General features: G+C 39.2%; 1 protein-coding gene across 1 annotated transcript; it reads right to left on the bottom strand.

Moving 5' to 3' along the window:
• Nucleotides 1-1183: 1183 nt before the first annotated feature.
• On the bottom strand, nucleotides 1184-22780 carry LOC131236762 (protein KTI12 homolog). Its single transcript, XM_058234177.1, has 9 exons — nucleotides 22514-22780; nucleotides 19522-19625; nucleotides 11972-12028; nucleotides 10501-10586; nucleotides 8873-8958; nucleotides 4980-5095; nucleotides 3148-3198; nucleotides 2976-3061; nucleotides 1184-1554 (listed from the first exon to the last, which is right to left on the bottom strand). The coding sequence occupies exons 1-9, from the start codon at nucleotides 22665-22667 to the stop codon at nucleotides 1386-1388; spliced, it is 909 nt and encodes a 302-aa protein (XP_058090160.1). The 5' UTR covers nucleotides 22668-22780; the 3' UTR covers nucleotides 1184-1385.
• Between the last annotated feature and the right edge of the window lie 538 nt (nucleotides 22781-23318).

Below are 23318 nucleotides of genomic sequence, written 5' to 3'. Positions count from 1 at the left end.
TGATCAATGGAAGGCAAAACTTGACCCGACCCACCAACCTGACCCGAACTCGACACATTTCCCATATGAGTGGTTCAGGTTGTGTTTTGTGAACCCAAAATTCAGGTCGACACATTTCCGTATGGGGGGTTCAGGTCATGTTTTGTTAACCCGAAATTAAATTAGGTGGGTTTGGGTGCTAGGCTGGACCTAGCGGGTTATGAATATGGTCTGCATTTGCTACCCTGCTAAATCCTAATTCTATGTGTATATATGTATTTTATATTATAATATAATGGAAGTTTTAAAAAGCCCTAAACTTAGTTATGATGGTTACAGTTTAGTTTTTTTTTTTTTTTTTTTGTTAGCTTGTTAGTACACCCACTGTCTGTTCACACTTCACCGTTAGCCACCCCCACTAGGGAATCGATACCAAGGCCTCAGTGTTGAAACAAGGTGTCTTTCAATCAGTCTACCACTTGAGGTATGGGTCTGGGTGTAGGTTACAGTTTAGTTATAACTAGGGTTTGATTTTATACTATTTAAGAGTTTTAATGTACTGATATTTTACATTTTTCTACAAAATGACAATTTTATTTTCTTTTAGTTAAATGAGTTAGGTGGGTTGAGTTTGGGTTGAGGCATTTATAGATGGGTTGAGTTGAAATTTATAACCTGTTTAATAAATGAGTTGGGTTTGGGTAGGACCCATCCTTGATGATATAACCCAGACCTAACCTGACTGGAACACATCCCAACCTGACCCATTGGCACCACAAGTAATAGATCTAACGACAACCATTGTACTCAGTACCCTCATCCCAGGATATGTCACTTCCCTGTTCGAGTTATTACTATCTATTAATCAGCATCAGAAGCTAAAGCTACCATCTGACATCTCTTGGGGGAGAGGTTCTTGTCTTGGCAGCAGTTTTGTAGATAAAGACCCAACATCAGATGAGCAAATTGTGGGGATTCAGTCTCGCAGCAGAAAAAGATACCTGCAAAGATTGAACCCGTGTAGTGTCATTGAGGCTGGGCCCCATGTGTAACAGACATTCAGGCAAAACATGAACTGGAATTGCAGAATACCAAACCTGTCCAATTTAATCTAAAGCTGTCAAATTCAATCAGATTATTTCCTCAATCAAACCCACAACAACAACAACAAAAACTCAACCAAACACCCCCCAAAAAAGGTACAGGCATTCCAAACATTCTCTTTCTTTTAATTGGGAAAGTCAAGAACAACCTCTCTAATTTGAAATGCATGAATCTCACACTACATATATACGATATTTTCCATGTAAGCCTAAAAATTCCTTATAGTACAGAATATAGTACAATCAATTTCTGAGAACTCCGTAACGGGAAAAAAGGAGCACTAGTTTAGAAGAGGGCTGGATTTACGATGTTCCGATTTCCCTATTTAAGTAGTCTACAAACATCCTCTTTGCGCTGTCAGCATCTGAGGGAGGGGGTGGCCCACTCAAGCTAGATTGCCCTGTCAATTTTATGAATGTGCGTCGCAGGCTCCGAAGCTCAGGCAGCCCTACTTGTCTCTGAATGTTGATGTGAAAATCTGGTCAAGGCCTTAGCATTGAAAGTTTGATGGTTACACAGGCAAATACACATGATGGGCCATGATGTCGGGTACCACTGGTCCAGTTAGGCCCCAAAAGCATTTTCCCAGTTTTTGGGTTATGAAAATGGTTGAACCAAATCAATTTTACGAGAAACTGTCAGATCATCTGGTTTATATTGGACTAGTCAGTCGCCTAAATACTTTTTTAAGGCTGTGTTTGGTCCCAACAAATTTCATGATTTAGTAGTCTAATTTGGCGCAAAATTTCATGGTACTTAATGAAATTTGCCACAACTAAACACAGCCTTTAAAAACAAACAAACAAACAAAAAAGGAGGAGGAGGAGAAAAGAAGTAAAAATTTGATACTATGTTTCTTCTTTGGAAAAGCCAGCTTGAAACGTTTAGATGGGTTTCAATTAGTGGCCAAAATTTTGAAAATGTAAACATTCTTTCCAAAAGTCCACTCCTTGTTAAACTTCCTATTTTCATATTTAGGTCCCACTCTCCTATTTGTACACCCACGTCCAACTCATCAGAAAACTCTTTTTTTAATTAATATCATCATTATCATAGCCTTGTCCTGGCTATCTGGGGTTGGCTATACATATCCTTTTTCACCAATAGTTGCTTATCAATCAATCGAGAGATAGATCAATGAGAGAGAGAGAGAGAGAGAGAGAGGCTAAAAATCTCATATAACATCTCAGTGATTTAAATATCAAGAGTCGCCATCACCGTCGTCGTCATTATCCTCATCTAAGCCTTATCCCAACTAATTGGGGTCGACTACATGAATCCTTTTATGCCATTCCAAAAAAATTATTATTTCTCCTCTTAGCATAACTAAGGTCTAAATATTTAGCGAAATATGAATGAATGAACCCACACCTCATTGAATTGGAGGGCAGCCCAATTTCTAGAATATAACATACATTACATGATAAAATGCATGCATACCTACAAACTCTACCTGGTAGCAATGTGCCAGCCAGACCCAAACCTGGGTAAACAAGGGTCGACTTCAAGTAGGCAGGTGTCATTGAACTTTTGACAAACAATCATGAAGGCCAACTGCAAATAACTGGGACAAGGCTGTCATGCTGATGCATGGGTACGTATGTGCATATACATGTCTATATAGCATGCCTATACGCACACCAACTGCATGCATATGTAGTACATAAGTACACATGCATGCACAGATGCCAATATTGATATATTGGTGGAAGTTATTAATTGATGATTATAAACTTACAGACACAAAATATCCCTAGACTCTTACCAGGACAAGTTTATCCACCGGTAACTTTTGATGTCTAACTGACATTCGCTAAACTACTAGGGTGGCTATGCAGTCTTACAGTGAGGAAACCTCAAGGGCAATTCATAATTTTGAAGAAAAGGATATGGTTGGCAATTGCTGGCAGAGAGAAACCCTGTTCACAGGGCCCCCAAGCCCCTGAGATTGGGCTTCTACAATGGCATTGATCACCTCCTGCAAAATATACAAGTTCATTGAACCTTCAAGAGGAATTTAACCAAAGATATGAACAAGAAAAAATTACTAGCTTTTCCAGGTACCTGTGTTGCACGATCCATCTCATATAGTGAATTGGCCTCTGACATCCGTACCTAGAGAGATCTTCACTTGATTAGAAGGCTTTTCATTTCAATCACATTTGCACACATTCATACACATGTAGCAGTGGTTGTAACAGCCAGACTTACAGCCATTACGATACGGGATGTAACGGCTGTTGTGGCCCTGTAACAATCAAAAAATCTTTTTTAAGGAAGAAACTGTATCAGCCCCATATTGGACCATTACAGACCATTTTTCAGAATAGGCGTTACAACCCTGAATCACATAATGGGTCCCACCGTAAGTATGGCAGTTACGAAACCATTTTTGAACCATGCACATGAGCATCCACGAATGGGTCCTACCATTTTCATATTTTGTCCACTTTGGATTGAATGGTTAAAAGCAAACCACTAAAACCACAGAGCAAAAAAATGGATCCCTAAATAGAGGCAGTGTAGTGTGAGTGAGTAATCCAAGGTTCAATCCCTTATGGTGTAACCTTCAAAAAATTTTGAAAAATAAAATAAAATAAAATAAAAAAATAGAGGCCAAATTTATTCTTTAGACTGTTAGGCATCAACATGTAAGTACTTATTTACCTTCATCAACCTATCCACACATGCGCGCACTCACACACCAACACACATACACAAATGGGTCCTACCATTTGCATGTTCTGTGCACTTCGCATTGAATGATTAAAACTAAAAGCGAACCACTAAAACCACAGTGCGAGGCCAAATTTATTCTCAGACTGTTAGGCATCAACACGTCATAAGTTATTTCCCTACAACTATCCCCAGGTATGTGCAGGCACAAACGAGGCTATCATCCCAGAACAGAGCAAAACAAGCTAAAATAGAAGAGCAAAGACAGAAAGCCCCGATTATTTGATCCCGACTTGAATCCCCACTTTCCAGTCCCTCATAATGTCCCTCGGAAGAGCCAAAAGTGATACTTTGCTCAATTGATTTTCTCGAGCCTATTTTCAAATCCAACGTGATCCCAAAAGGCATTTACTGGGCCTCTTCATCGTATAGGGCCCTTTGGAAGAGATATTTCACTGTCAATGAGATTATGGCTAGGCTAATGAGGGCCCAGTCATTTTTGCGGTCATTCCACAAACTTAGCCGTAGACGCTAGGTAAAAATGGCATTGTGGGATCTTCTCTTGTAATTGACAATTGCTATCAATTGCTTAATGCATGGCTAGCCCTTGATTTTGTACCCTGCATTTTCTTTATAAATTTCAGCATTCTAACAACAACAAAAAGAAGCCATCCTCCACTAGAATGGACGCAGTGACTACCCCTTATCAACTGATGGAGGGATCCGTTGATGGCCCGATTTATCCATATAAGCCAAGAAAATGGCCCCAAATATCCCTGGCCACACAGCAGTGAAGAAACAAATGGTCCATGAGGGCTTTAGGTAGGATTTGACCAAACCCTCAAGACTTCCCGTGGAATTTTTCCATTACTTAAAAAATTATACAAATAATATATATTGAATACCAAAATACAAGAAAAAAATAAAAATAAAAAGAAACAATGGGTGTTTCCTAAACTAAGGATTTCCCTAATACCATTTTAACATATGTCACAGTCAGACCCAAGTTTTACAAGGCAAATCCTAAAAAAGAAATGGAGTTCCATTGTTGCATGGGTATATGCACATACAAGTATATCAAGCTAAGGATTCTACTTGTTTTTTTACAACCATCAGCTTCCTTGATTATGATTGGCACCCTAACCTTTTCAGATTTTCAGCACTATATGTAACCACGACTACCCAGTGTTCGTAAGCAAATGCATGCATGCATAACTTACATTCTGAGTAGCAATGGTAGGCTGGAGCACTCTAACATCCCCTGATTTTGAATCCACTTTTCTTGTCAAATAGGATACAGCCTCAGCAATAGCCGTAGATGATTGGTTTACTCTGTCTGGTAAGAAACAAATAACACAACCATAAAATCACAATAAGAATCTTGATAGGTGCAATATCTTTCTATCATTTATTAACAGGTGAGGAAGGCAACCTCCCATGCTCTTATGGTAATCTGTTGACATATGCTTTCGACAAGATAAGTGATTCCACCAAAATAGAGAATCAAAGATATCTTGCTTTCGAAAGAGAGCAATCCCAAGTAACCCCTGATTTTTAAGAAGAGGCCATCCAAGCAGGTTTTCTTAAAAAAAATTAAAAATAAAAAGATAAAAAAGACATTGACCAGAAGTAACAGAGAGAACTGCCTGACCACAAAAAGGGTGTTTCTCTATTTCATTCTTCTCCATGTATTTCTTTTTCTATCACGAATAGTAAGTGTAAGACCCCCTTTTGAAGCTTTCTAGAATAAAATGCCAGAAAGCAAATTGCGATCTCAAACAACTTGTACCTTTTGGATGTAATTTGATCATATATGTAAGATTGAGATCACACTAATCTAAATTACAAAGGATGGAGTGTTGGAGCCATTCCAAACAACAGGTACCTTTTGGTTATTCCAGTCCAAGAAATTTAAGAGCATTTGGATGTAAGCAAAGTTGTTATTCGTACAAGCTGTCTTGCTCATGCTGTCTTGAATAACCTATTCAGGTCATGCTATCTTGAACAAGCTGTACCGTTTCTTGCTTGTCAGACACCTAGAACAGGAGTAACGAGACATGGGAGCTTATGGTTGGTGGTATACGTAAAATTTATAGAACATGAGTAGATTGACATGTGCGGCACATGTAAGGCGGTTGAAGATTAACGGTGGCACATGTGGCACATGTATGACGCTTTAAGATAAATGGTGGCACGTGTGGGTCTCAAATATGGATGATTATACATGTGATACATTTTTGCACATGTGATGCATGTGCATTGAACATTGTATTATTGCATCCGTAATAGGGATAAGCTTTCTTCACCCTTATCCGTCCTTTACAACATGTATACACTATCTAATGAGGGCATCACGTCATGTACACCCTTATGTACGTATCAGAGGAGAAGGCGGGCCACACCACTTTCCCTGTGGCTAGGCGAGTAACTGTGATTGTGCCGAAGACCTCATGTGCATGTGCAAGCATCTGGAAGACCCCACACTGGGAAGATGCATATGGGCTGCTTTATGGAGTGATCTAGGCCGTTGGATCGCAAGGATCACATGATCGGGCCATTGATTATTGATCGTCCACATCGGTTTTAGACTTTATCATATTTTAGGATTTAGTTTTTTATTATTTTATATTTGGACACATAATGGGTGTTTTAGTTGATTTTATTTAGGCTAGGGCTATTTTCGTTAAAGCTCACAAGATAGGGGATTTTTGTAATTTTTAAAACTTCTTGGATCTATAAAAAGAGGAGGGCGTGTGACCTCTCCCTCATTGAATTTCGTGATTTTTTTTAAAAGAGAGAGAGAGAGAGAGAGAGAAGCTCGTGCTTTCTTCTCCCATCTTCATGCAATTTGAAGATACTTGTATGCGATTTGGAAAGAAGATTGGTGCAAGGTTAATCTTCATCAACGGAGATGCGAGGTCTCCATCTATCCCCACACCATCTTCTCTTTTCTTCCTCATCCAGATATTTTCTTCAGGTTCCTAATTCTCCCATACCAAATCTTCGTTTTCTCCCAACTTTCCCATACCCATCCACAAACCAAACCCTAACCGCCCTAAACCCATTTTCCCACGCCACACGTGTGACCGTACGGCCACACGTGTGAATTCCAACTGCCCCTTTTAGTTTTCCACCATCATTATTTCAAAACCTCATTCCTCCATCCCGGAAACCCTAACCCTAAACCTAAAATCTCTAACTTCCCCCAAATTACCCAAACCCTAATTTTCACCCTATGATGTATTAGGTTTCCTGTTTTAAAATAGACTATACCCTATGCTAATTGGATGTCCCTACATCCATTAGATCCTAGTTTCGTTTTATTTAATGATCTATGTTATGATGTTCATAGCTTAGGCTAGGATTACGCATGATTTTCTTTTGATTTTCATGATATTTGTAATGAATATAGCGACGTTTGTGTTTTTCTATTAAATATCTTAATTCGGTTATCTAATCTCACATACTAATTAGTTCATGCATAGGTCCTGCATCACTATCCTTACTGATGATCAAATTTTGAGAACATAATGTAATTTTCCTTGATTGGTGTGCAAAAATGGGTTTGACAAACTATGTACAAGTTGTCTACCTGGAAGGGCTGGAACAACTTGTGCACTACACAACTTTATGAGAATCCAGATAGGCACTGACTAACTAGAATTTACACTCAATCAACTAACAGTGTAATCTTAAAGGTATGCCATATAGGTTTCGGTGGGCACCGATGCCCACCAAAACTAAAATGGGGGTGTAATAACATTTTTTTTTTCCTCCTAAAAAAATCCAAAATGTGAGAAATTTTCCAATTATTTAGATAATTCCAAATATGTATCGTTTTTGTTTTGACCATGTTTATGACAACATAATTGTCCACTCTTTTGTGAAAAAGTTATCTTGGGTTGTCTAATGATTTCATGAACCTAACAGGATTAGACTGATCGTAGATTGGCCCGAAAGTCCTGTAAACTATGGTACTCATCCCATTAATGTACATCCCTAAGCATTTAATATCATTCCCCTGAAGTAATTTAAAAAAATAAATAAATTCAAATTCAAATGAATGACGTCGCCAATTTAGGAGACAACTCGAATGCCCCCAAATTGACCCCAAATTCATGCAAGCTATGACACTCATCCCACTAACGCACATCCCTAAGCATTTAACATCATTTCCCCCAAGTATTTTTTTTAAATAATAATAATTTAAATTCGAATGAATAATATCGCTAACTCGGGGGACCACTTGAATGCCCCCGAATCAACCCCTCCGCATATTATTTTAATCCTAAAATGTCTTCACCTCAATTAGTGTAGAACGACCAGAGAGAAGTTACATTAGGTTCGGATAATTTAGAGGGAGTAGGTTGTGTGGCCTTGCTCTGTTGTGTCAAAGGCTCCATCTCCACAGAAGAGGTGGTACTCGCTCTAAATTCCTGCATTTGTATATTCTGCCCCGGTTACGGATAGTGCACCTCGGGCATAACTCTTACAAATTCATGTAATCTATGGCACGCATCCCACTAAAACATATCCCTAAGCATTTGACATCATTCTCCCCAAGGAATTTTAAGAAATAAATTAGAATTAAATTTGGATGAATACTGTCATTGATTTAGAGGACCACTTGAGTGCGCCCTCAAATTGACCCGAAATTAATGCAATCTATGGTACTCATCTCACTAATACAATGGGCTCCAAATTATGCTTATCTCACCATTCAACTATCAAATCTGTGTACATCGGACAATGAAGAATTTAAATTACACACACACACACATATATATATATATATATAAAGTGCAATCAACGGTTGTGATCATTCAAACAATCTGATTTTGGAAATGTGACTTAGCAACAGTGAGCATGCACCACAGAGCATCTTATAAGGAGGAGGAGGAGATATTAAATTTATTTTTTTAAATGGCTCTGTTTGGATGCAAGCCTTGCATTTCAAAACCAGAGATGCTTAATTTAGGGAACCCAACAACTTCTATCTATTATCATTTATATGGAGCTATTGATAAAAAAGATAAACATTTTGAGCTATTGATGAAAAGATAAACATTTATTATTGAGTTTCAAGTACTCAATGTATGCAAATATCAATTACCTTTGGATGGCCATAATTCAAAGAGTGGAGAATCCCATCGGTTGCGCCTATCTGGCTTCTCAAATCTCCGTGCTAAATCTTCAAATCTGTTCAAGCAAATGTCAGTTGATCTTTGCTAAAAGAAGTAAAGAAACAGTCATGTTTCCAATCAAATACAGCAACCCCCGTAACTTGCAGTGAACTGACAGATAGGTTTCTATGAACCTTATTTTCAGTACCATGTCAGGCTTAAATTTTGTGCCTTAACAGCTTCAATTTTCAAACCTCCTCTGAAGATCTACTTGGCAAAATTCACACGATAATTTCATGCAAAAACTGAAATTCATATGCATTAATTTACAGAGCTGGAAGGAGGTTAGAAGTTAGAACAAACACGGAATCACAGATTATATGAAATAACTCTTCCTGGCTGCTGGGGTCTTCTTTTTTTGTATAGGATTAACTTGACTGCGAGAAATCAAGGAATGATTTTCCTACTTTCCTACACTGATGCAGGACAATTAACCACTTGCTCTAAAAGCTCGAATTGTTAGAGCATGGCGAATTAACCCTTTATCTCATAGCCCTCTCGTGGGCCCCAAATTCATGAGCTCTGCCTCACACGAGCCACCCCGCTTCCACGGGCCCCAAATCCATGGGTTATGCGGGCCACCCACCCCAAGTGTGCCCCTGCATCCCACAGGCCACCTCACTCAAGCCCGGTGTGAAAATGTTTCCGCATTAATCACCCCCGGTGAGGAGTCTCAAACACGAGACCTCCCTCTCTGATACCAATTTGATGTGGGACAATTAACCACTTGCTCTACAAGCTCAAACCGTTAGAGCATGGCGAATTAATCCCTTTATCTCATAGCCCAGGCTCCAAATATATGGGTTAGGTTCTCTGCCAAAACCTCCCCGTGGGCCCCAAATCCATCGGTTCCGCCCTCTCGTGGACCCCAAATCTATGGGCTCTACCTCACACGAGTCACCCGCCTCCACGGGCCCCAAATCCATGGGTTATGCAGGCCACCCACCCCGAGTGTGCCCCTGCATACCACAAGCCACCCCACTCGAGCCCCATGATGCGAGGGCACACTTGAGGTGGGTGGCCCGCATAACCCATGGATTTGGGGCCCGTGGAGGCGGGTGGCTCGTGTGAGGCAGAGCCCATGGATTTAGGACCCACGAGAGGGCGGAACCCATGGATTTGGGGCCCATGGGGAGGTTTCGGCAAAGGACCTGACCCATGGATTTGGGGCCTAGGCAATGAGATAAGGAGATTAATTCGCCATGCTCTAACAGTTCGAGTTCTTAGAGCAAGTGGTTAATTGTCATGCATCATACACAAGCTAACATGTTGTCGAAATAAGAATGATAGTGTTGGAATTAAGATCATGGGACGATAGTTGATGCAATGAGTGGAAGAGAGGGAGGGCATCTACATACATTGTGGTAAGCCTCGTCGGCTTCTTAATGTGGTAAACCAAACAAAAGATTCAGTGTCACACGTGGCTATGTTATGAAATACACGAGGATGTTGTTGAAGCTTCCGTAGAGTTAAACATCCCTCATGTCACATTATAGAGTTGCTATTCTATATTAAAAGGAAGAAACTAAGTAGTTCTGCAGAGGAAACTTGTACTCACATCTTATCATCATATGTAGTCTCGCCCTTTTCCCCACGTTCCTCGTTCCATTTTCTACAATGGTTTTCTTCTGTATCACAATATAGCTGTAACATTGAATGAATAAACAGCATTGGCATACATAAAGAAAATACTAAACATATTTCTATTACATGCATAATCTAATCAACCAGCTTAAAGAGATTCTCTAAATAAAGAAACTGAAAATAAAAGATATCAAAGACTGTAAATTTCCCATCATGCAACCCTATACAAAGCTTAATGGGATACTTCCACAAATGACTGCATTTGACCTTACTTATGGCTAGAATATAGTGACCGGTTGGTCCCGTCAATAGGCATGAGAATAGAGCAATCTGATTGGATGTGTGGCCCCTACAGTCCAATCAGAACCCCTTGAAAAGATAGAACACAAATGTGCCTCACTTGAACCCTTCACATTGATGTATGGCCTGGATGCATCAGTTCCACTCAACTTCACACTGATATTGAGCATTCAAAACGGCAAAAAATGTGGGTGCAAGAGCGGGGAAGTGCCTGTTTTAAAATGTTAGCAAGTATAAAACAGCTAGGAAGCAGCAGGAGCAGCAGCAGCACAAATCGCGATTCAAAGTGGGAGGGGTTACCCAGATAGAAGGATCATGCAATAAGTATTTGGTTGCTCCTATGCAGTAGAGCACTTCAGTGAGTACTGAATCTACTGATGATATCACTGCAGAATATATGACAAGCATGTAACTAGATGCTTGCATGTGTAGACAATCTTACAGTGGCCCTTTTGAGGGACTTATTGTTATACATGTTGGGCTTGGAATTCAATGCAAGAAATCAGCAGTTCAGTGCAAGACATCTGCATTCAATCAGGCTATTTGGGGGGAAAGGAATAATAGTCTTGGTTTCAAAATAAGATCGGCACAATTATGGAGGTGATTAGAAGGTTTAAGCTAGACATGGTGGGGTGGACCTCTTGTTTAAAGGCCCTTGATGATTGTAATTTTTCTTTCTTATTCAGGTAGTAGTTTTCTGCGCCTCTTTTTTGGGGCAGTTCTTTAATATACCTTTCAAAAAAACAAAAAAAATAACAAAAATGCAAAAGACATCTGCATCTAAGAATCCTAATGGCATGTCATTTCTGAAGATCATACTGATGAGATCATGTCTTTGGAAGGTGCTGGATGGAAAAAGAGAGTAAAAGAAGCAATTAATTCTGCTATCATGTGTATTTAGAAACCATTCCAGGTGACCGAGTGATGCATATGATATCCAATTCTTTTCAACCTTTGGCAGCAGCCGCAGCAGTAAGTTTGATCCATAATCATCAATAAAAAGCAACTTTCTTGAATTTTAATTGCGTTGGTTAAGATATTTGAGAATTCAGGTTGCTTCTTAAACTAAGAAATTGAAAGACCTGAGAGCAGCATGAAGTGCCATTTAAAAATGTATCAGAAAAACAATAATAGGTATAGCTTACCACACAATATCTTATTCCGGCAGCTCGAGCAAGGCACCACAACTCGTATCTATAACCCTGGATGTCAAGGGAAAGTCAGTTATTGTAATAAATAAGGAATGACTAAATTTGCCAGTTTTTTTTTTTTTAAAAAAAAAAAAAAAAAAAAGCCTGCTCACAAGAAATAGTATCCGAATAGCAGATGCACTTCTGCAATATAAAATTTGAGCTCGAAGGAAAATGGAAAGATAAGCACTAAATCAGAATATTAGCAGTAACATTTATTTTTTTGGAATGACAAAACAAAGGATAGGTTAATAAACAAAGGAATTGATTGCAGTCGACAAACCCGAAGGCGTTAGAAATGTAAATGTCAATTATGACCTCATCTATAAACATATTGGAAGTGTATCTACTGCAAGTTGCCAAGGAACAAGGAGCCAAATGCAATATGAGAGAAGATAAACAAGCAAATATTGTGAGATCTGCGAAGAGCACTTGAGATTTCTTGTGCACTATATATATTTTGAAAGAGAAACTTTACATCAGAAAGAATGGTGTATAAAATGAAGCAGCACCATGCTTCACGTCCCCAAAATATCTATGAGGATAACAAAAATTATTTTTCTTACCGCATGCATTAATGAATAGATGTTTTTTACCTGAAAACCAGCATGAACAAAGTTTACAGCTTGAATTGAAAGGAGGGAGTTATTTTGTCCAGATATGTAGTTAATCCATTTGATCAGCATATTCCAAGTAGAAACCCAAACAGTTGACGTTCCAGGCAGTCAATTTGATCCGCATATCAGGCATGGTCATTTCACTACCTCCACTCTTTGGAAGATGCAATGAAAGATACGACCATCTTCAATAGAACTTATACTGACTGTATGTATTCCTTCTTTTATATCCTTTTTTCCTCTCTCTTTTCTTTGTTCTTTTTTGTTTGATAGGCAAAACTGTATCAAGAAACAAGCAAAAGAAACTAAGTTCCAAAAGGACGGAGCTTGGCTAATACAAATTGATGATCTACACTCTCCCTCTTTGCCTATTGTTTCAGTTAACGCCCTACCCTTGTGCGATATATGTACATTCTGAAAATATGATTGTTGTTATAAACTACTGAGAGATGGTCAGTTGAGGTCCTTACTCCCCTTGCTTCTTTTTGAGATGTAACAATGATTTAGTAAATGAAAACAAGGATTAAATCAAGAGGGAGAGAAATTCCAAGATAAAGAGAAGATCTATGGAACCTTAGCAAGTGATGTAACCAAAAGGCCACACAAGCTGGTTGATCAAAGATCTGAAAATTCCAGCCGTTCAAATTGTCTTGATTGACGATCTAGACCAGATCGATAATCTATAATGGTGAGACATTCAATCACCATTGTTTCATGTGGTGTGGTCCACTCAAGATCTAGATCTGCTTAATTTTTGGGACCCCATCCTAAAATGGGCTGGAAAAATGGATGGACGGTGTGGATATAAACTAAATCATCAAGAAGGGCCCCACCATAAGGGTAATAGCCCGTGTTACCCAGGTAACACCTAATTTGCTCCCGTAAAAAGGGTGCTGAATGAGTACTACCCCCACCAAGACATAGCAAGAGATGGATGGACCTGTCAAAGGATCTATGGGGCCCACCATGTTGTATATGTTATCCATGCCATCCATCCATTTTCACAGGTCGCTTTAGGAAGTGATCCCAAAAAAGAGGCAGATTAAAGGCTTAAGTGGACCACACCACAAGAAGCAGTGGAGATTGAAAGCATACCATTGAAAACTTTTTTGCAGCAACAAAACTTTTGGATCAAATTGATATTTATTTTTAACCTATATCCAGGTCTATGTGACCTTATGAACAGGTTGGATGGCAAATAAACACCACAGTGGGCCCTAGGAAGTTTTCAATGGTAAGCGTTCAATCTCTACTGCTTCCTGTGGTGTGATCCACTTTAACCTTTGATATGTCTCATTTTTGGAATCATGTCCTAAAATGATCTTCCAGAATGGATGGACGGATTGGATAAAACATATACATCAAGGTGGGCCCCACAAAGCCCCTGACAGGACCGTCCATCTCTAACTAGACCTGGTGGGGGTAATACCCAATTCGTGTCCCCGTAAGATGTTTCCAAAACCCTAAAATCTCTCACCCAAACCCCAAATCTCCAAGATTTTTGCAGAATTGTTGGCAAAATCGCCTTTGCAATTTCAATCTATCATCTATTCGAAGAAAAAAATGGGGAATTCGAGATTTTTTCGCACGGCGCACCGTTGTAGATCATGGCCAACCAAATTCTACTTCTGATCACGCAATCCACTTCTACACGTACCGGAATCCCCTCTCTTATGTGGATTGAAAGCTTTTCCCCTTCTTTATTTTATTTTTCAATTTTTTCAGGTAATTACAAATCGAAAAATGATAAAATCCCCCAATAAAGCATGAGAAAGACGATAATATCGGTGATATCACAAAATATTGTGCGATATCATGCGTTATATCGCACGATACAAAGAATTCTAGAAATTTTTGGTATTTCTAAGGGGTTTTGTGTCAACGGTGGCCGATAACGATAATATCAGCTGATAGTATCGAGATATGTGAAACACCGTCGAAGTATTAAACGATAAAAAGTGTTTTTTTTTTTTCTTTTTAACCAATAGAATTTCTCCTCTATTATTTCCTTCCGTCAAACTTAACTTCACAACACCACCATCCATCAACCACCAGCGATCAACTTGGGGCTCGCCGTATAACCAAGGATTGGAATATGATAACTCCCTCCATCCAACTGGCATCCAGAATCCACCCATCAGAATGACATTATGATGACAATGACGATGATTATGTCGATGGCGATGGCGATGACGGGGATGGCAATGGTGGTGCTGCTGCTGCTTGTGAAACAGCCCAGCCCATTTAGGGTTTCAAGGGCATTTTTTGTAATATATCATGAATGACGACACACTCATGATGAACAGCTTGGGTATCGCACAAAAGTGGGAGGCCTAGCTCGATCCTAGCCTAATCATCTTCGGCCAGGCTCAGGCTTGTTTGTTTCATTCATCACAGGCTAGGGCTAGTTTATTTTGGCCCCCTTCATGGGCTCAAACCAGGCTTCAGCCTAGGTTTTACCTTGCAAGCTAGGCATCAACTTGGCTAGTTGACAGCCTTAACGATGATAATGATAACAATGACGATGACAACGATGACGATTATGATGATGATAATGTTTGATGAACCATTACAATTATGCTGATGACAATGGTTGCACATATTGATTGTTCATCCACAACCACATGTAGCAAACATGTAACTTGAAATTAAATTGTCCAAATGGTGCACCCCACTTTGTCTGGATCATGAACCAACAAATGAAGTGAAATCATATCTTAAATGATAGATTCATGGACATGCGACAGACGGCGTCTTTGGTATTTAATTCAATATAGAATAGCACATTGTATACCAAACATGGTGCAAAATTGTTCTTGATTAGCAATCTCTCAAAAATAAATGTTCTAGATTAGCAAATTGTGGTTTGCAAACTGAGTTCAAATTTGTATAGAACAAAACTTGTCTGTAATTTTTTATTTTAATCTTACTTTTAACCAATTCCAAAATTGTTCATGAATCCAAACAGCCCCTGAAGTCGGTGGGATTAGGTGCTCCTCCGAGGGTTGAGGCCTTTCATTGGGCAACTGTCACCAAGGTATCCCGTATCGGTATCGGTTGGCGTAATTGTGCCCTCCAAAAGCAATAGGATACGGGGGTGTAACGGCGATACGGGGCTGTAACGGCCCGTAACGGCAATTTTTATTTTTATTTTTGCCAAAAAAATATGAAAAAATATGGATTAAATCCGCAATATTCTAAGCATTCCAAATATGCATTCATTTATAAATTGGAACATGTTTATGGTGGTGTAACAGTCCACTCTTTGGTGAGAAGTTGTATCGGACTGTCTGATTAATTTTTGAACCAGGTTACCTGAATTTAACTACAAAAATCATATATTTAATTTTCTAAATATCTAATTTATATACTTAACAATTTGATATCATTTCTCCCAATAGTTCTTTAAAAAAATGAAATTAAATTTAGGTAGATGGCGTTGCCAATTTGGGGTTGACTTGGAAGACCAATCTATGCCCCAAATTAGCCTCAAATTCATGCAATTTATTGCCATTATCCCACTTATGAATTGGTGGACATTTATTGGATAGTGAATCATGAAAAAAATCAAAAGGCCTTATTTTAAAAAATAAAAGTCCACAAATTAACAATTAAAACTATTCAGACAATTTGATTTTGGCATTGTGAGTTAGCAATTGCAGTCCATAATTTAATTGGTAAATTTTAAGTTAATATATGTCTAGTGTACAATTTTTTTACGGGCACGAATTAGGCGGGACTCGAATTGTGAAGTGTAGCACACGTGTCAAAGTTTTTTGGGCCCCACCCGTGATGAATGTGTTATATCCACACCGTCCATCCATTTTGCCAAATAATTTTAGGGCATGAGCCCAAAAATGAGGCACATCCAAAGCTCAGGTGGACTGCACCATAAGAAACAACAATAATTAAACGTCCACCATTAAAAATTTATTGGGGGCTACAAAAGTTTTAAATCAAGTTGACATGTGTGTTTTCCCTTCATCCACGTCAATGTGACCCAATTAATAGGTTAAATGAAAAATAAACATTACAGTGGACCCTAAGAAATTTTTAACGGTGAAAATTATCATTTCCGCTGCTATTTTTAGTGTGGTCCAGACGATCTTTGGATATGATTCATTTTTTGGGTAATGCTCTAAAATGATATTTAAAAATGGTGTAGATATAATAAATACATCACTGTGGAGCCCACGTAACTTTGATCTCCTTTGAACCGTTCGTACAACTCGGAGATCGAGGAGTGTCAGCGCTCGTCTTAGCGTGACATGTACCTACAGCAGCTAAGCGCTCGTCTTAGCGTGACACCTGCGGAAAAAAAAAAAAAAAAGGGGAGAGAGGGAAACCAAAAAGAAAAAAGAGAAAAAGAAGAGAGAAAAGAAAAAAGAGGGAAAGAGGGAAAGAACAGAGAGAGAGAGAGAGAGAGAGAGAGAAGAAAAAGAAGGCCAAGGCCAAGGCCGCAACCGCAGCAGGGCCGCAGCCACAGCTGCCTGAGAAGAAGAAGAAAGAGAAGAAGAAGAAGAAAAGAAAGGAAAAAAGTTAAGTTTTTTTTCTTTCTCTTTTTTTCAAGGCCCGTAACAGCCGTTACGGGTCCGTAACGACCGTTATGGCCTGTAACGGCCGTTACGGTCACAGACTTCCGTAATGACCGTTTCAACCCCGTATCGCGTAACGGTGTCGGTCGTTACCATTACGTATCGGCCGATACGGCCGTATCGTAACCAATTTGGGATACCCTGGCTGTCACAGACAAGAATTTCATGATTGATAACCTTTAAAAGAAGTTGGATCTTCCCGAATAGATGCATCTTGTGCAAAAACATTTGGAAGCTGTGGATCACCTTTCATAAGGTGCAACAAGGCATGTAACATTTGTTCTAGCTTCTTCCGCCTATTTCCAATTTGAGTCGTTGCTCCCAGGATCAGTAGACGGACTCAAGGAAAGTCGGAACAACATGCCTTTCAAAATTTGAGACAAGGTATTATGGAGAAGCTACCACTTGCCATCATGTGAGGAACATGGAAGAAGGAAAAAAAAACAGATTAATCTTTGATGATGATTCGTCCGGCAAGGTCAAAATTAAAGCAAACATCAAGTGATCACTAGCAGATTGGGGTTGCACATCAAAAGAACTCAAAGGAATCTTGATGTCTGACATTTTTTCATGAATGAGGCAATAATTGATGACCTCCATTGGCCAAACAACATCATAATCCCCTGGAACTCGATGTGGACAGTAATTCTTTAGGGAATGCAAGGACATCCAGGATATAAGGAGTTTTAAAGGACGATAGGACGGCATCAAGTTAACTTTCTACAGGCTGACAGGAAATAGTAACTCAAACGGAGCAAAGTTGATAACCCTTAAATTAGGGGTGGACAACTTTGCGAGCCAAGAAGGTGGAACATGAGACTTATGGAAGGGGGTCCTTCTTCGGCAATTGCATGGGCCACAGGAAAATATCATCTATCATGGAAATTGGCTTTAATCCTAAATGCCTTAAAATTACAAATCCTAACAACGATTTTTTTTTTTATTCAATTGCCCAAGGAGACAAATTGTATTGCTAATTCTCTAGCAAAGGAAGGAATCATTTCATTCATGATGCAGGACAATTAACCACTTGCTCTAAAAGCTCGAACTATTAGAGTATGGCGAATTAATCCTTTATCTCATAGCTCAGGCCCCACATCTCATGAGTTAGACCTCAGCCAAACCCTCCTTCGTAGGCCCCTAATCACATGGGTACCGCCTCACATGGGCCGCCCACCCCGAGGGTGTCCCCACATCCCACAGGCTACCCCACTCGAGCCCGGTGTGAAATGCACATTAATCACCCCCGGTGAGGAGTCTTAAACACGAGACTTCCCCGTGGGCCTCGCTCACCCCGAGTGTGCCCCTACAGCATCCCACAAACGACCCCACTCGAGCCCAGTGTGAAAATGCCCTACCCCTGCATTAATTCATTTTCTAATATATGCTGAACTGCTTTTTCGTTTTTGTAGGCAATAATAACTTTATTGAAAGCAGAAGAAAATAGGAAGGCATTGTTTTTGTATTTCCAGATGATCACTCATCATCTATGTTCTTTTACATGCTTAACAAATACAGGGGGATGTCGCCCTTTTCTCAGAATCTGTTAGGCCCTGTTTACCAAATGCCCAAATATGAGTTCATCTCATTTAGTTAACAGCAATTTTTTATTACATATATTGATCTCTAAAACATAATGGGTTCATGTTAACAGTAATTACGTATTAGGATAAAGATGTGTAATACATAATTGTCATTAACTAAAATGAGATAAACTCATTTTTAGGCACCCACCAAACAGAGCCTTAGCATTTTTAATCAAATGTGACTGACCAAATCACAAGTCGACTCAAGCTCAGACCCCCAACAAGTCCATTTGAAAATTTTTCAGTACCTTTTTTTCTATAGACCTTGTTAAATCTGTTCATCAAGTCTGCACCCACCATTCTCATTCCTACTTTTGTCTCTCTCTGGTCTTTATCATTATAGATATCCATTATTATCTTGCTTTGGTCCCATATTCTTTATCTTATTATTTCTGAATTTTCCTGATTATGAGCTCTTCTTTAACCATTTCCCATTGACTCAGTCAACCCAGTCAGTTTCCACACCAACTTGGTCCAGTTAGCTAGTCCCAGCCATGAGGAAATTCTCCCAAGTGCATAACACAAGAAGCATGCTTGACAAGATCTCATATTGGTTTCATATTTAAACTCAGACAAGAAGGCAAAGTAAGTGAGCCAATAATGAAGTGCAAACCAAATACCACCTGCAATTAGTTTTTAAAAAAAAAAAAAAAACCATGAGCAGCATCTTCAAACAACAAAGAACGCATATAAAGCAATCCCCTCACCTTGATGTTGTTCAAAGAGTCCACAATGATAATATTGTCTTTCGATAAGGATCTATCAACTGCAGATCTGAGCACCCCCCTTAGGTTCTTCTCCGCAGTCATATCTATCAAAATGCAAAAAGGAAAAAAGATTATCAAAAAATGTGCTACTTATATTTTCTAAAAGCTCTATATGTGATTCCAGGCATATCAAATAGGTGATTAAATGGGTAATAAGATTATAAACAGAACTGTACAATCAAATTAATGAACTAATGGATTCATAAAACAGAAATAAAAAGGTGAATCATGTTGACCTTCTCTGGACATAAACAAATGGAAATGGACCAAAAGCAAATTCCTAAATAATCCTTACAAGATTTATGTCAAATTGAAAAAACGCAGATCCTATCCCTGCCAAAAACAATCACGTCCTCAAGGTTGCTTCAAACACCATTTGCTTTCAATGTGAATCTTCTTCTCTGCCAATATCCTTGGTATTAGGAGACTCACCTTGAAAAGGAAAACTTGTTGGGTTTCAGATTGGTGTCACTTTGAAAAGAAATTGTTGTTGGGTTTCCTTATGGTGTCCAAGTCCATATTTTTTTGTAATTGTTGTAGAGTAGTTCTTTTATGGACATCATGACAGGTTTCCCCAAGGCCAACAAAAAATACCTATTAAATAAATGTATTGGTTAACCCTGACCTAAGACACCTGGTTCACAGGAGCACTCAATTGAGGTTCAAATTCATAACTCACAATTCGCAACTTCTGAATGAATCAAGTCCGTTGTCCTTACACTTCCCCAACCTTTTTTTCTTAACTTCAATAAGGTTGTTGGTTATATCTTCAAAAAAAATAAGGTTATTCATTAAACAGGAAAAAAAAAGGTTGTTGGTTGGTTTACCCTGGTTTCCCAGTTGATTACGCAGCCAATACAAGAGAATGCCACTTTTAAGTGACACCGTCAAACTTAATATTAAGCCGAGCATCATGATAGAATTCCCCAAGCCCACTGAAAAACAGCTAGTAAAGAAATGGAATGGTTAGCCATGACCTAAATTACCTGATTCACAGGATCACTTGATTAAGGTTCAGGTTCATAACTCTCAAATCACAACTTGTGAATAAATTGAGTTCCTTATCCTTTGGCTTTCCTAACTTTTTCTTTCTTTTATTTTAGTTTTCTTTTCTTTTCTTTTGGCTCAATCAGGTTTGTTGGTGGGTTTTCCCTGGTTTCACAATTGACTAGGGACAACCTGAGAGGACTGCCGTCCCTAAGTGACACCATCGAATTTAGCATAGAATGATGGAAATATTTAATACTTGCAAAAATATTAAGGATTTGTAGTCTTATAAAATGTTTATTCTGATTGTCGTATCCTGTAATTTTATTGGATAGCTATAAGACCACGCCCGCTTTATAGGACAAAACATTAGGCAGTTAAGGAACAAAGGGTTCATAGGACGAGCACAGCTGAGATAAGGATGTTGAGATGGATGAGTGGCAAGATGAGGAAGGATAGAATTAGAAATTAATGTATTTGATGAGACTTAGAAGAAGCACCAATAGGTACTAAGATGAGGAAAAGTAGACTTAGATGGTTTGGCCATGTGCAACAGAGACCAAGAACTGCAACAGTTAGGAATTGGTTCAAGTCTCTAAAAGGGCAAGCGGAGGGCCCAAAAGAACGTACTTGGAGATAGTAAGAAAAGACTCAATGATCTATGGTTTAAGTGAGGATATGGCCCTTGATAGAGTGGAATGGCAGAACATGATACATTTAGCCAACCCCAAATTAGTTGGGATAGGGCTTTAAAGGATGTTGGTGATGATCTTATAATTCAGGAGTTGATGAGGATGGAAATGTTTGTTTTATCAGCCTAAAAGTCATGCCATCTCCTAGGCTCAGACATAATGACCTATCAAAGATAAAGGGTTTTTGGGGTTCGATTAATTCACTGGACGTTGTCAATTAGGTGTAAACAAATTGTGAATTGGTTCAAATTTCGAAGCATATCAGTTCGAGATCCACACTGTGAATTGGTCCGGTAACCATCAACCTGACCATTCAATTGGGTAGCCTATCCAATTGGGTTGGATATTTTTGTAAAGTAAACATTTGAACTTGGTGAGAGCACTAGTTAAGACATCAAACTCACTCAAAACCAAAATCAACCCCATAAGGCTTCCACATATTCTGGGCACAAGGGTGCCCAGTTCACTTTCTCATAACAACACCACAGGTGCCAATCTATAGTGCGACATTAGTATGCTGTATGGTGAGGATCCTGCCTAAATCAATTGCTGCTTAACCTACAAAAGCCCCTACAGCATGAAATTGACCAGAGATTCTACATGCAAAAATTCACAGCCAAACACCACAATCATTGCTCAAGTGACAACCATGGAACGTGATAGCATGGTGGCATTTTCCTTTATCCATTTCAGCTCCTGCTCTATTTCCTTAATCTTTGCCTGAGCTACTGTGGTGTTCCACGGTGATCACAAGAACTGACTGTTTCATCTAATGGCCTCCAGCATGGACAGGGGATGCCCCATAGTCTTGTGGGGCCCCATGGTCAGTCATTCAGACTGTTGATCTGATGGCCCCCGTCATGGTGAGGGGATGCCCCGAAAATCTCCTTATTCGGAAGATCACAACCCTTTAATCAGCAGACTGATAGGAAGAACATTACAATCAACAATCATTGCCATCTCTAACTCAACCCACCAAAAATTTAAAAAAAAAAAAAACTATCTGATGAAAATCCCGATCGTTTTTGGGATTGATTACTATACAGGTTCTATTTACAAGCCCTAAAATCAGATCAAATCAACGGAAATTCTCGAAAAATTCACAATCTGCTTTCAACAATTTCACAAACGTAGATCAAAACGAATCATGGAGTGTACTTGGTATTACTTGCAGCTGACCTGAGCCGAATTGTGTGTGTGTGTGTGTGTGTGTGTGTGTGTGTGTGAGAGAGAGAGAGAGAGAGAGAGTTTACCAGCGTAGCTTTGATTGCGGCCCAGATGAAGGGAAGACTCGTCGACAACCCTGACCGTTGGTTTGAGTTCTAGGGCTTGGAGAGCTTGGGTGAGGCAATTCGCGGCCGTCGATTTGCCGCTGCAGGGCTGACCACAGATCACGACGAGCGCCATATCTATTTCTATATATGACTACAAAAATCCCGCCCTTGCTCTGACCTTGCGGACTCGAAATCTGAAGATTTTCTAAAATACGTCCAGATCAGGATGAAGGAAGGAGAGGCAGTGGGTGAGAAGAATGGGAAGAAATTGCCGCTAGTCTGCCTTGTGTAAGCACGAAGACCGTATAGAAATACGACCATCCGATCTATGGTTGGGATTCAAATTCTTCCTCCGAAATAAACATTATTTTACATTAGACTAGCATTCTGTGGATGTTGGAATTATAACAAATGGATTAGACTTCACAATTGATCATGGTCACTTACATTCAAATGCAATTCAAGTGTCACGTATAAGGGGCCCGTATGATGGACATCATGATATAACGAATGCATCAACATGCGGCTCCTAAATGTAGTACATTTCACATTCCACCAAAAGTCTTACTAATTAATCTAATCTTTCTCATTGATTCCGAAAGCAGGATGCAATTCCACACCAACTAATCTTATGGTCCAAATAAATAAGTAGATGAACATGAGAGAATATATTAAATGATGTATATTTACAAACTTAATTCTCTTATCCTTCACATTTTGCTTTGATACCATGTTAAACAATAATAACAATGCATGGTGTTGATGTTCGACACGCTTCACGGTG

The sequence above is a fragment of the Magnolia sinica genome, chromosome 2 (assembly GCF_029962835.1).
Source record: "Magnolia sinica isolate HGM2019 chromosome 2, MsV1, whole genome shotgun sequence".
NCBI lineage: Eukaryota > Viridiplantae > Streptophyta > Magnoliopsida > Magnoliales > Magnoliaceae > Magnolia > Magnolia sinica.
This window is presented reverse-complemented; position numbering and strand designations above follow the sequence as displayed.

What these genes read in the sequence shown, in the direction of transcription:
- LOC131236762 (XM_058234177.1), bottom strand. Translation starts at nt 22,667, where the DNA reads ATGGCGCTCGTCGTGATCTGTGGTCAGCCCTGCAGCGGCAAATCGACG. An exon ending in ACTCTTTGAACAACATCAAG is followed by an intron (nt 12,029 to 19,521) that starts GTGAGGGGATTG and finishes CTTGACATCCAG; the next exon opens with GGTTATAGATACGAGTTGTG. An exon ending in ACTACATATGATGATAAGAT is followed by an intron (nt 8,959 to 10,500) that starts GTGAGTACAAGT and finishes TTGCTTGAACAG; the next exon opens with ATTTGAAGATTTAGCACGGA.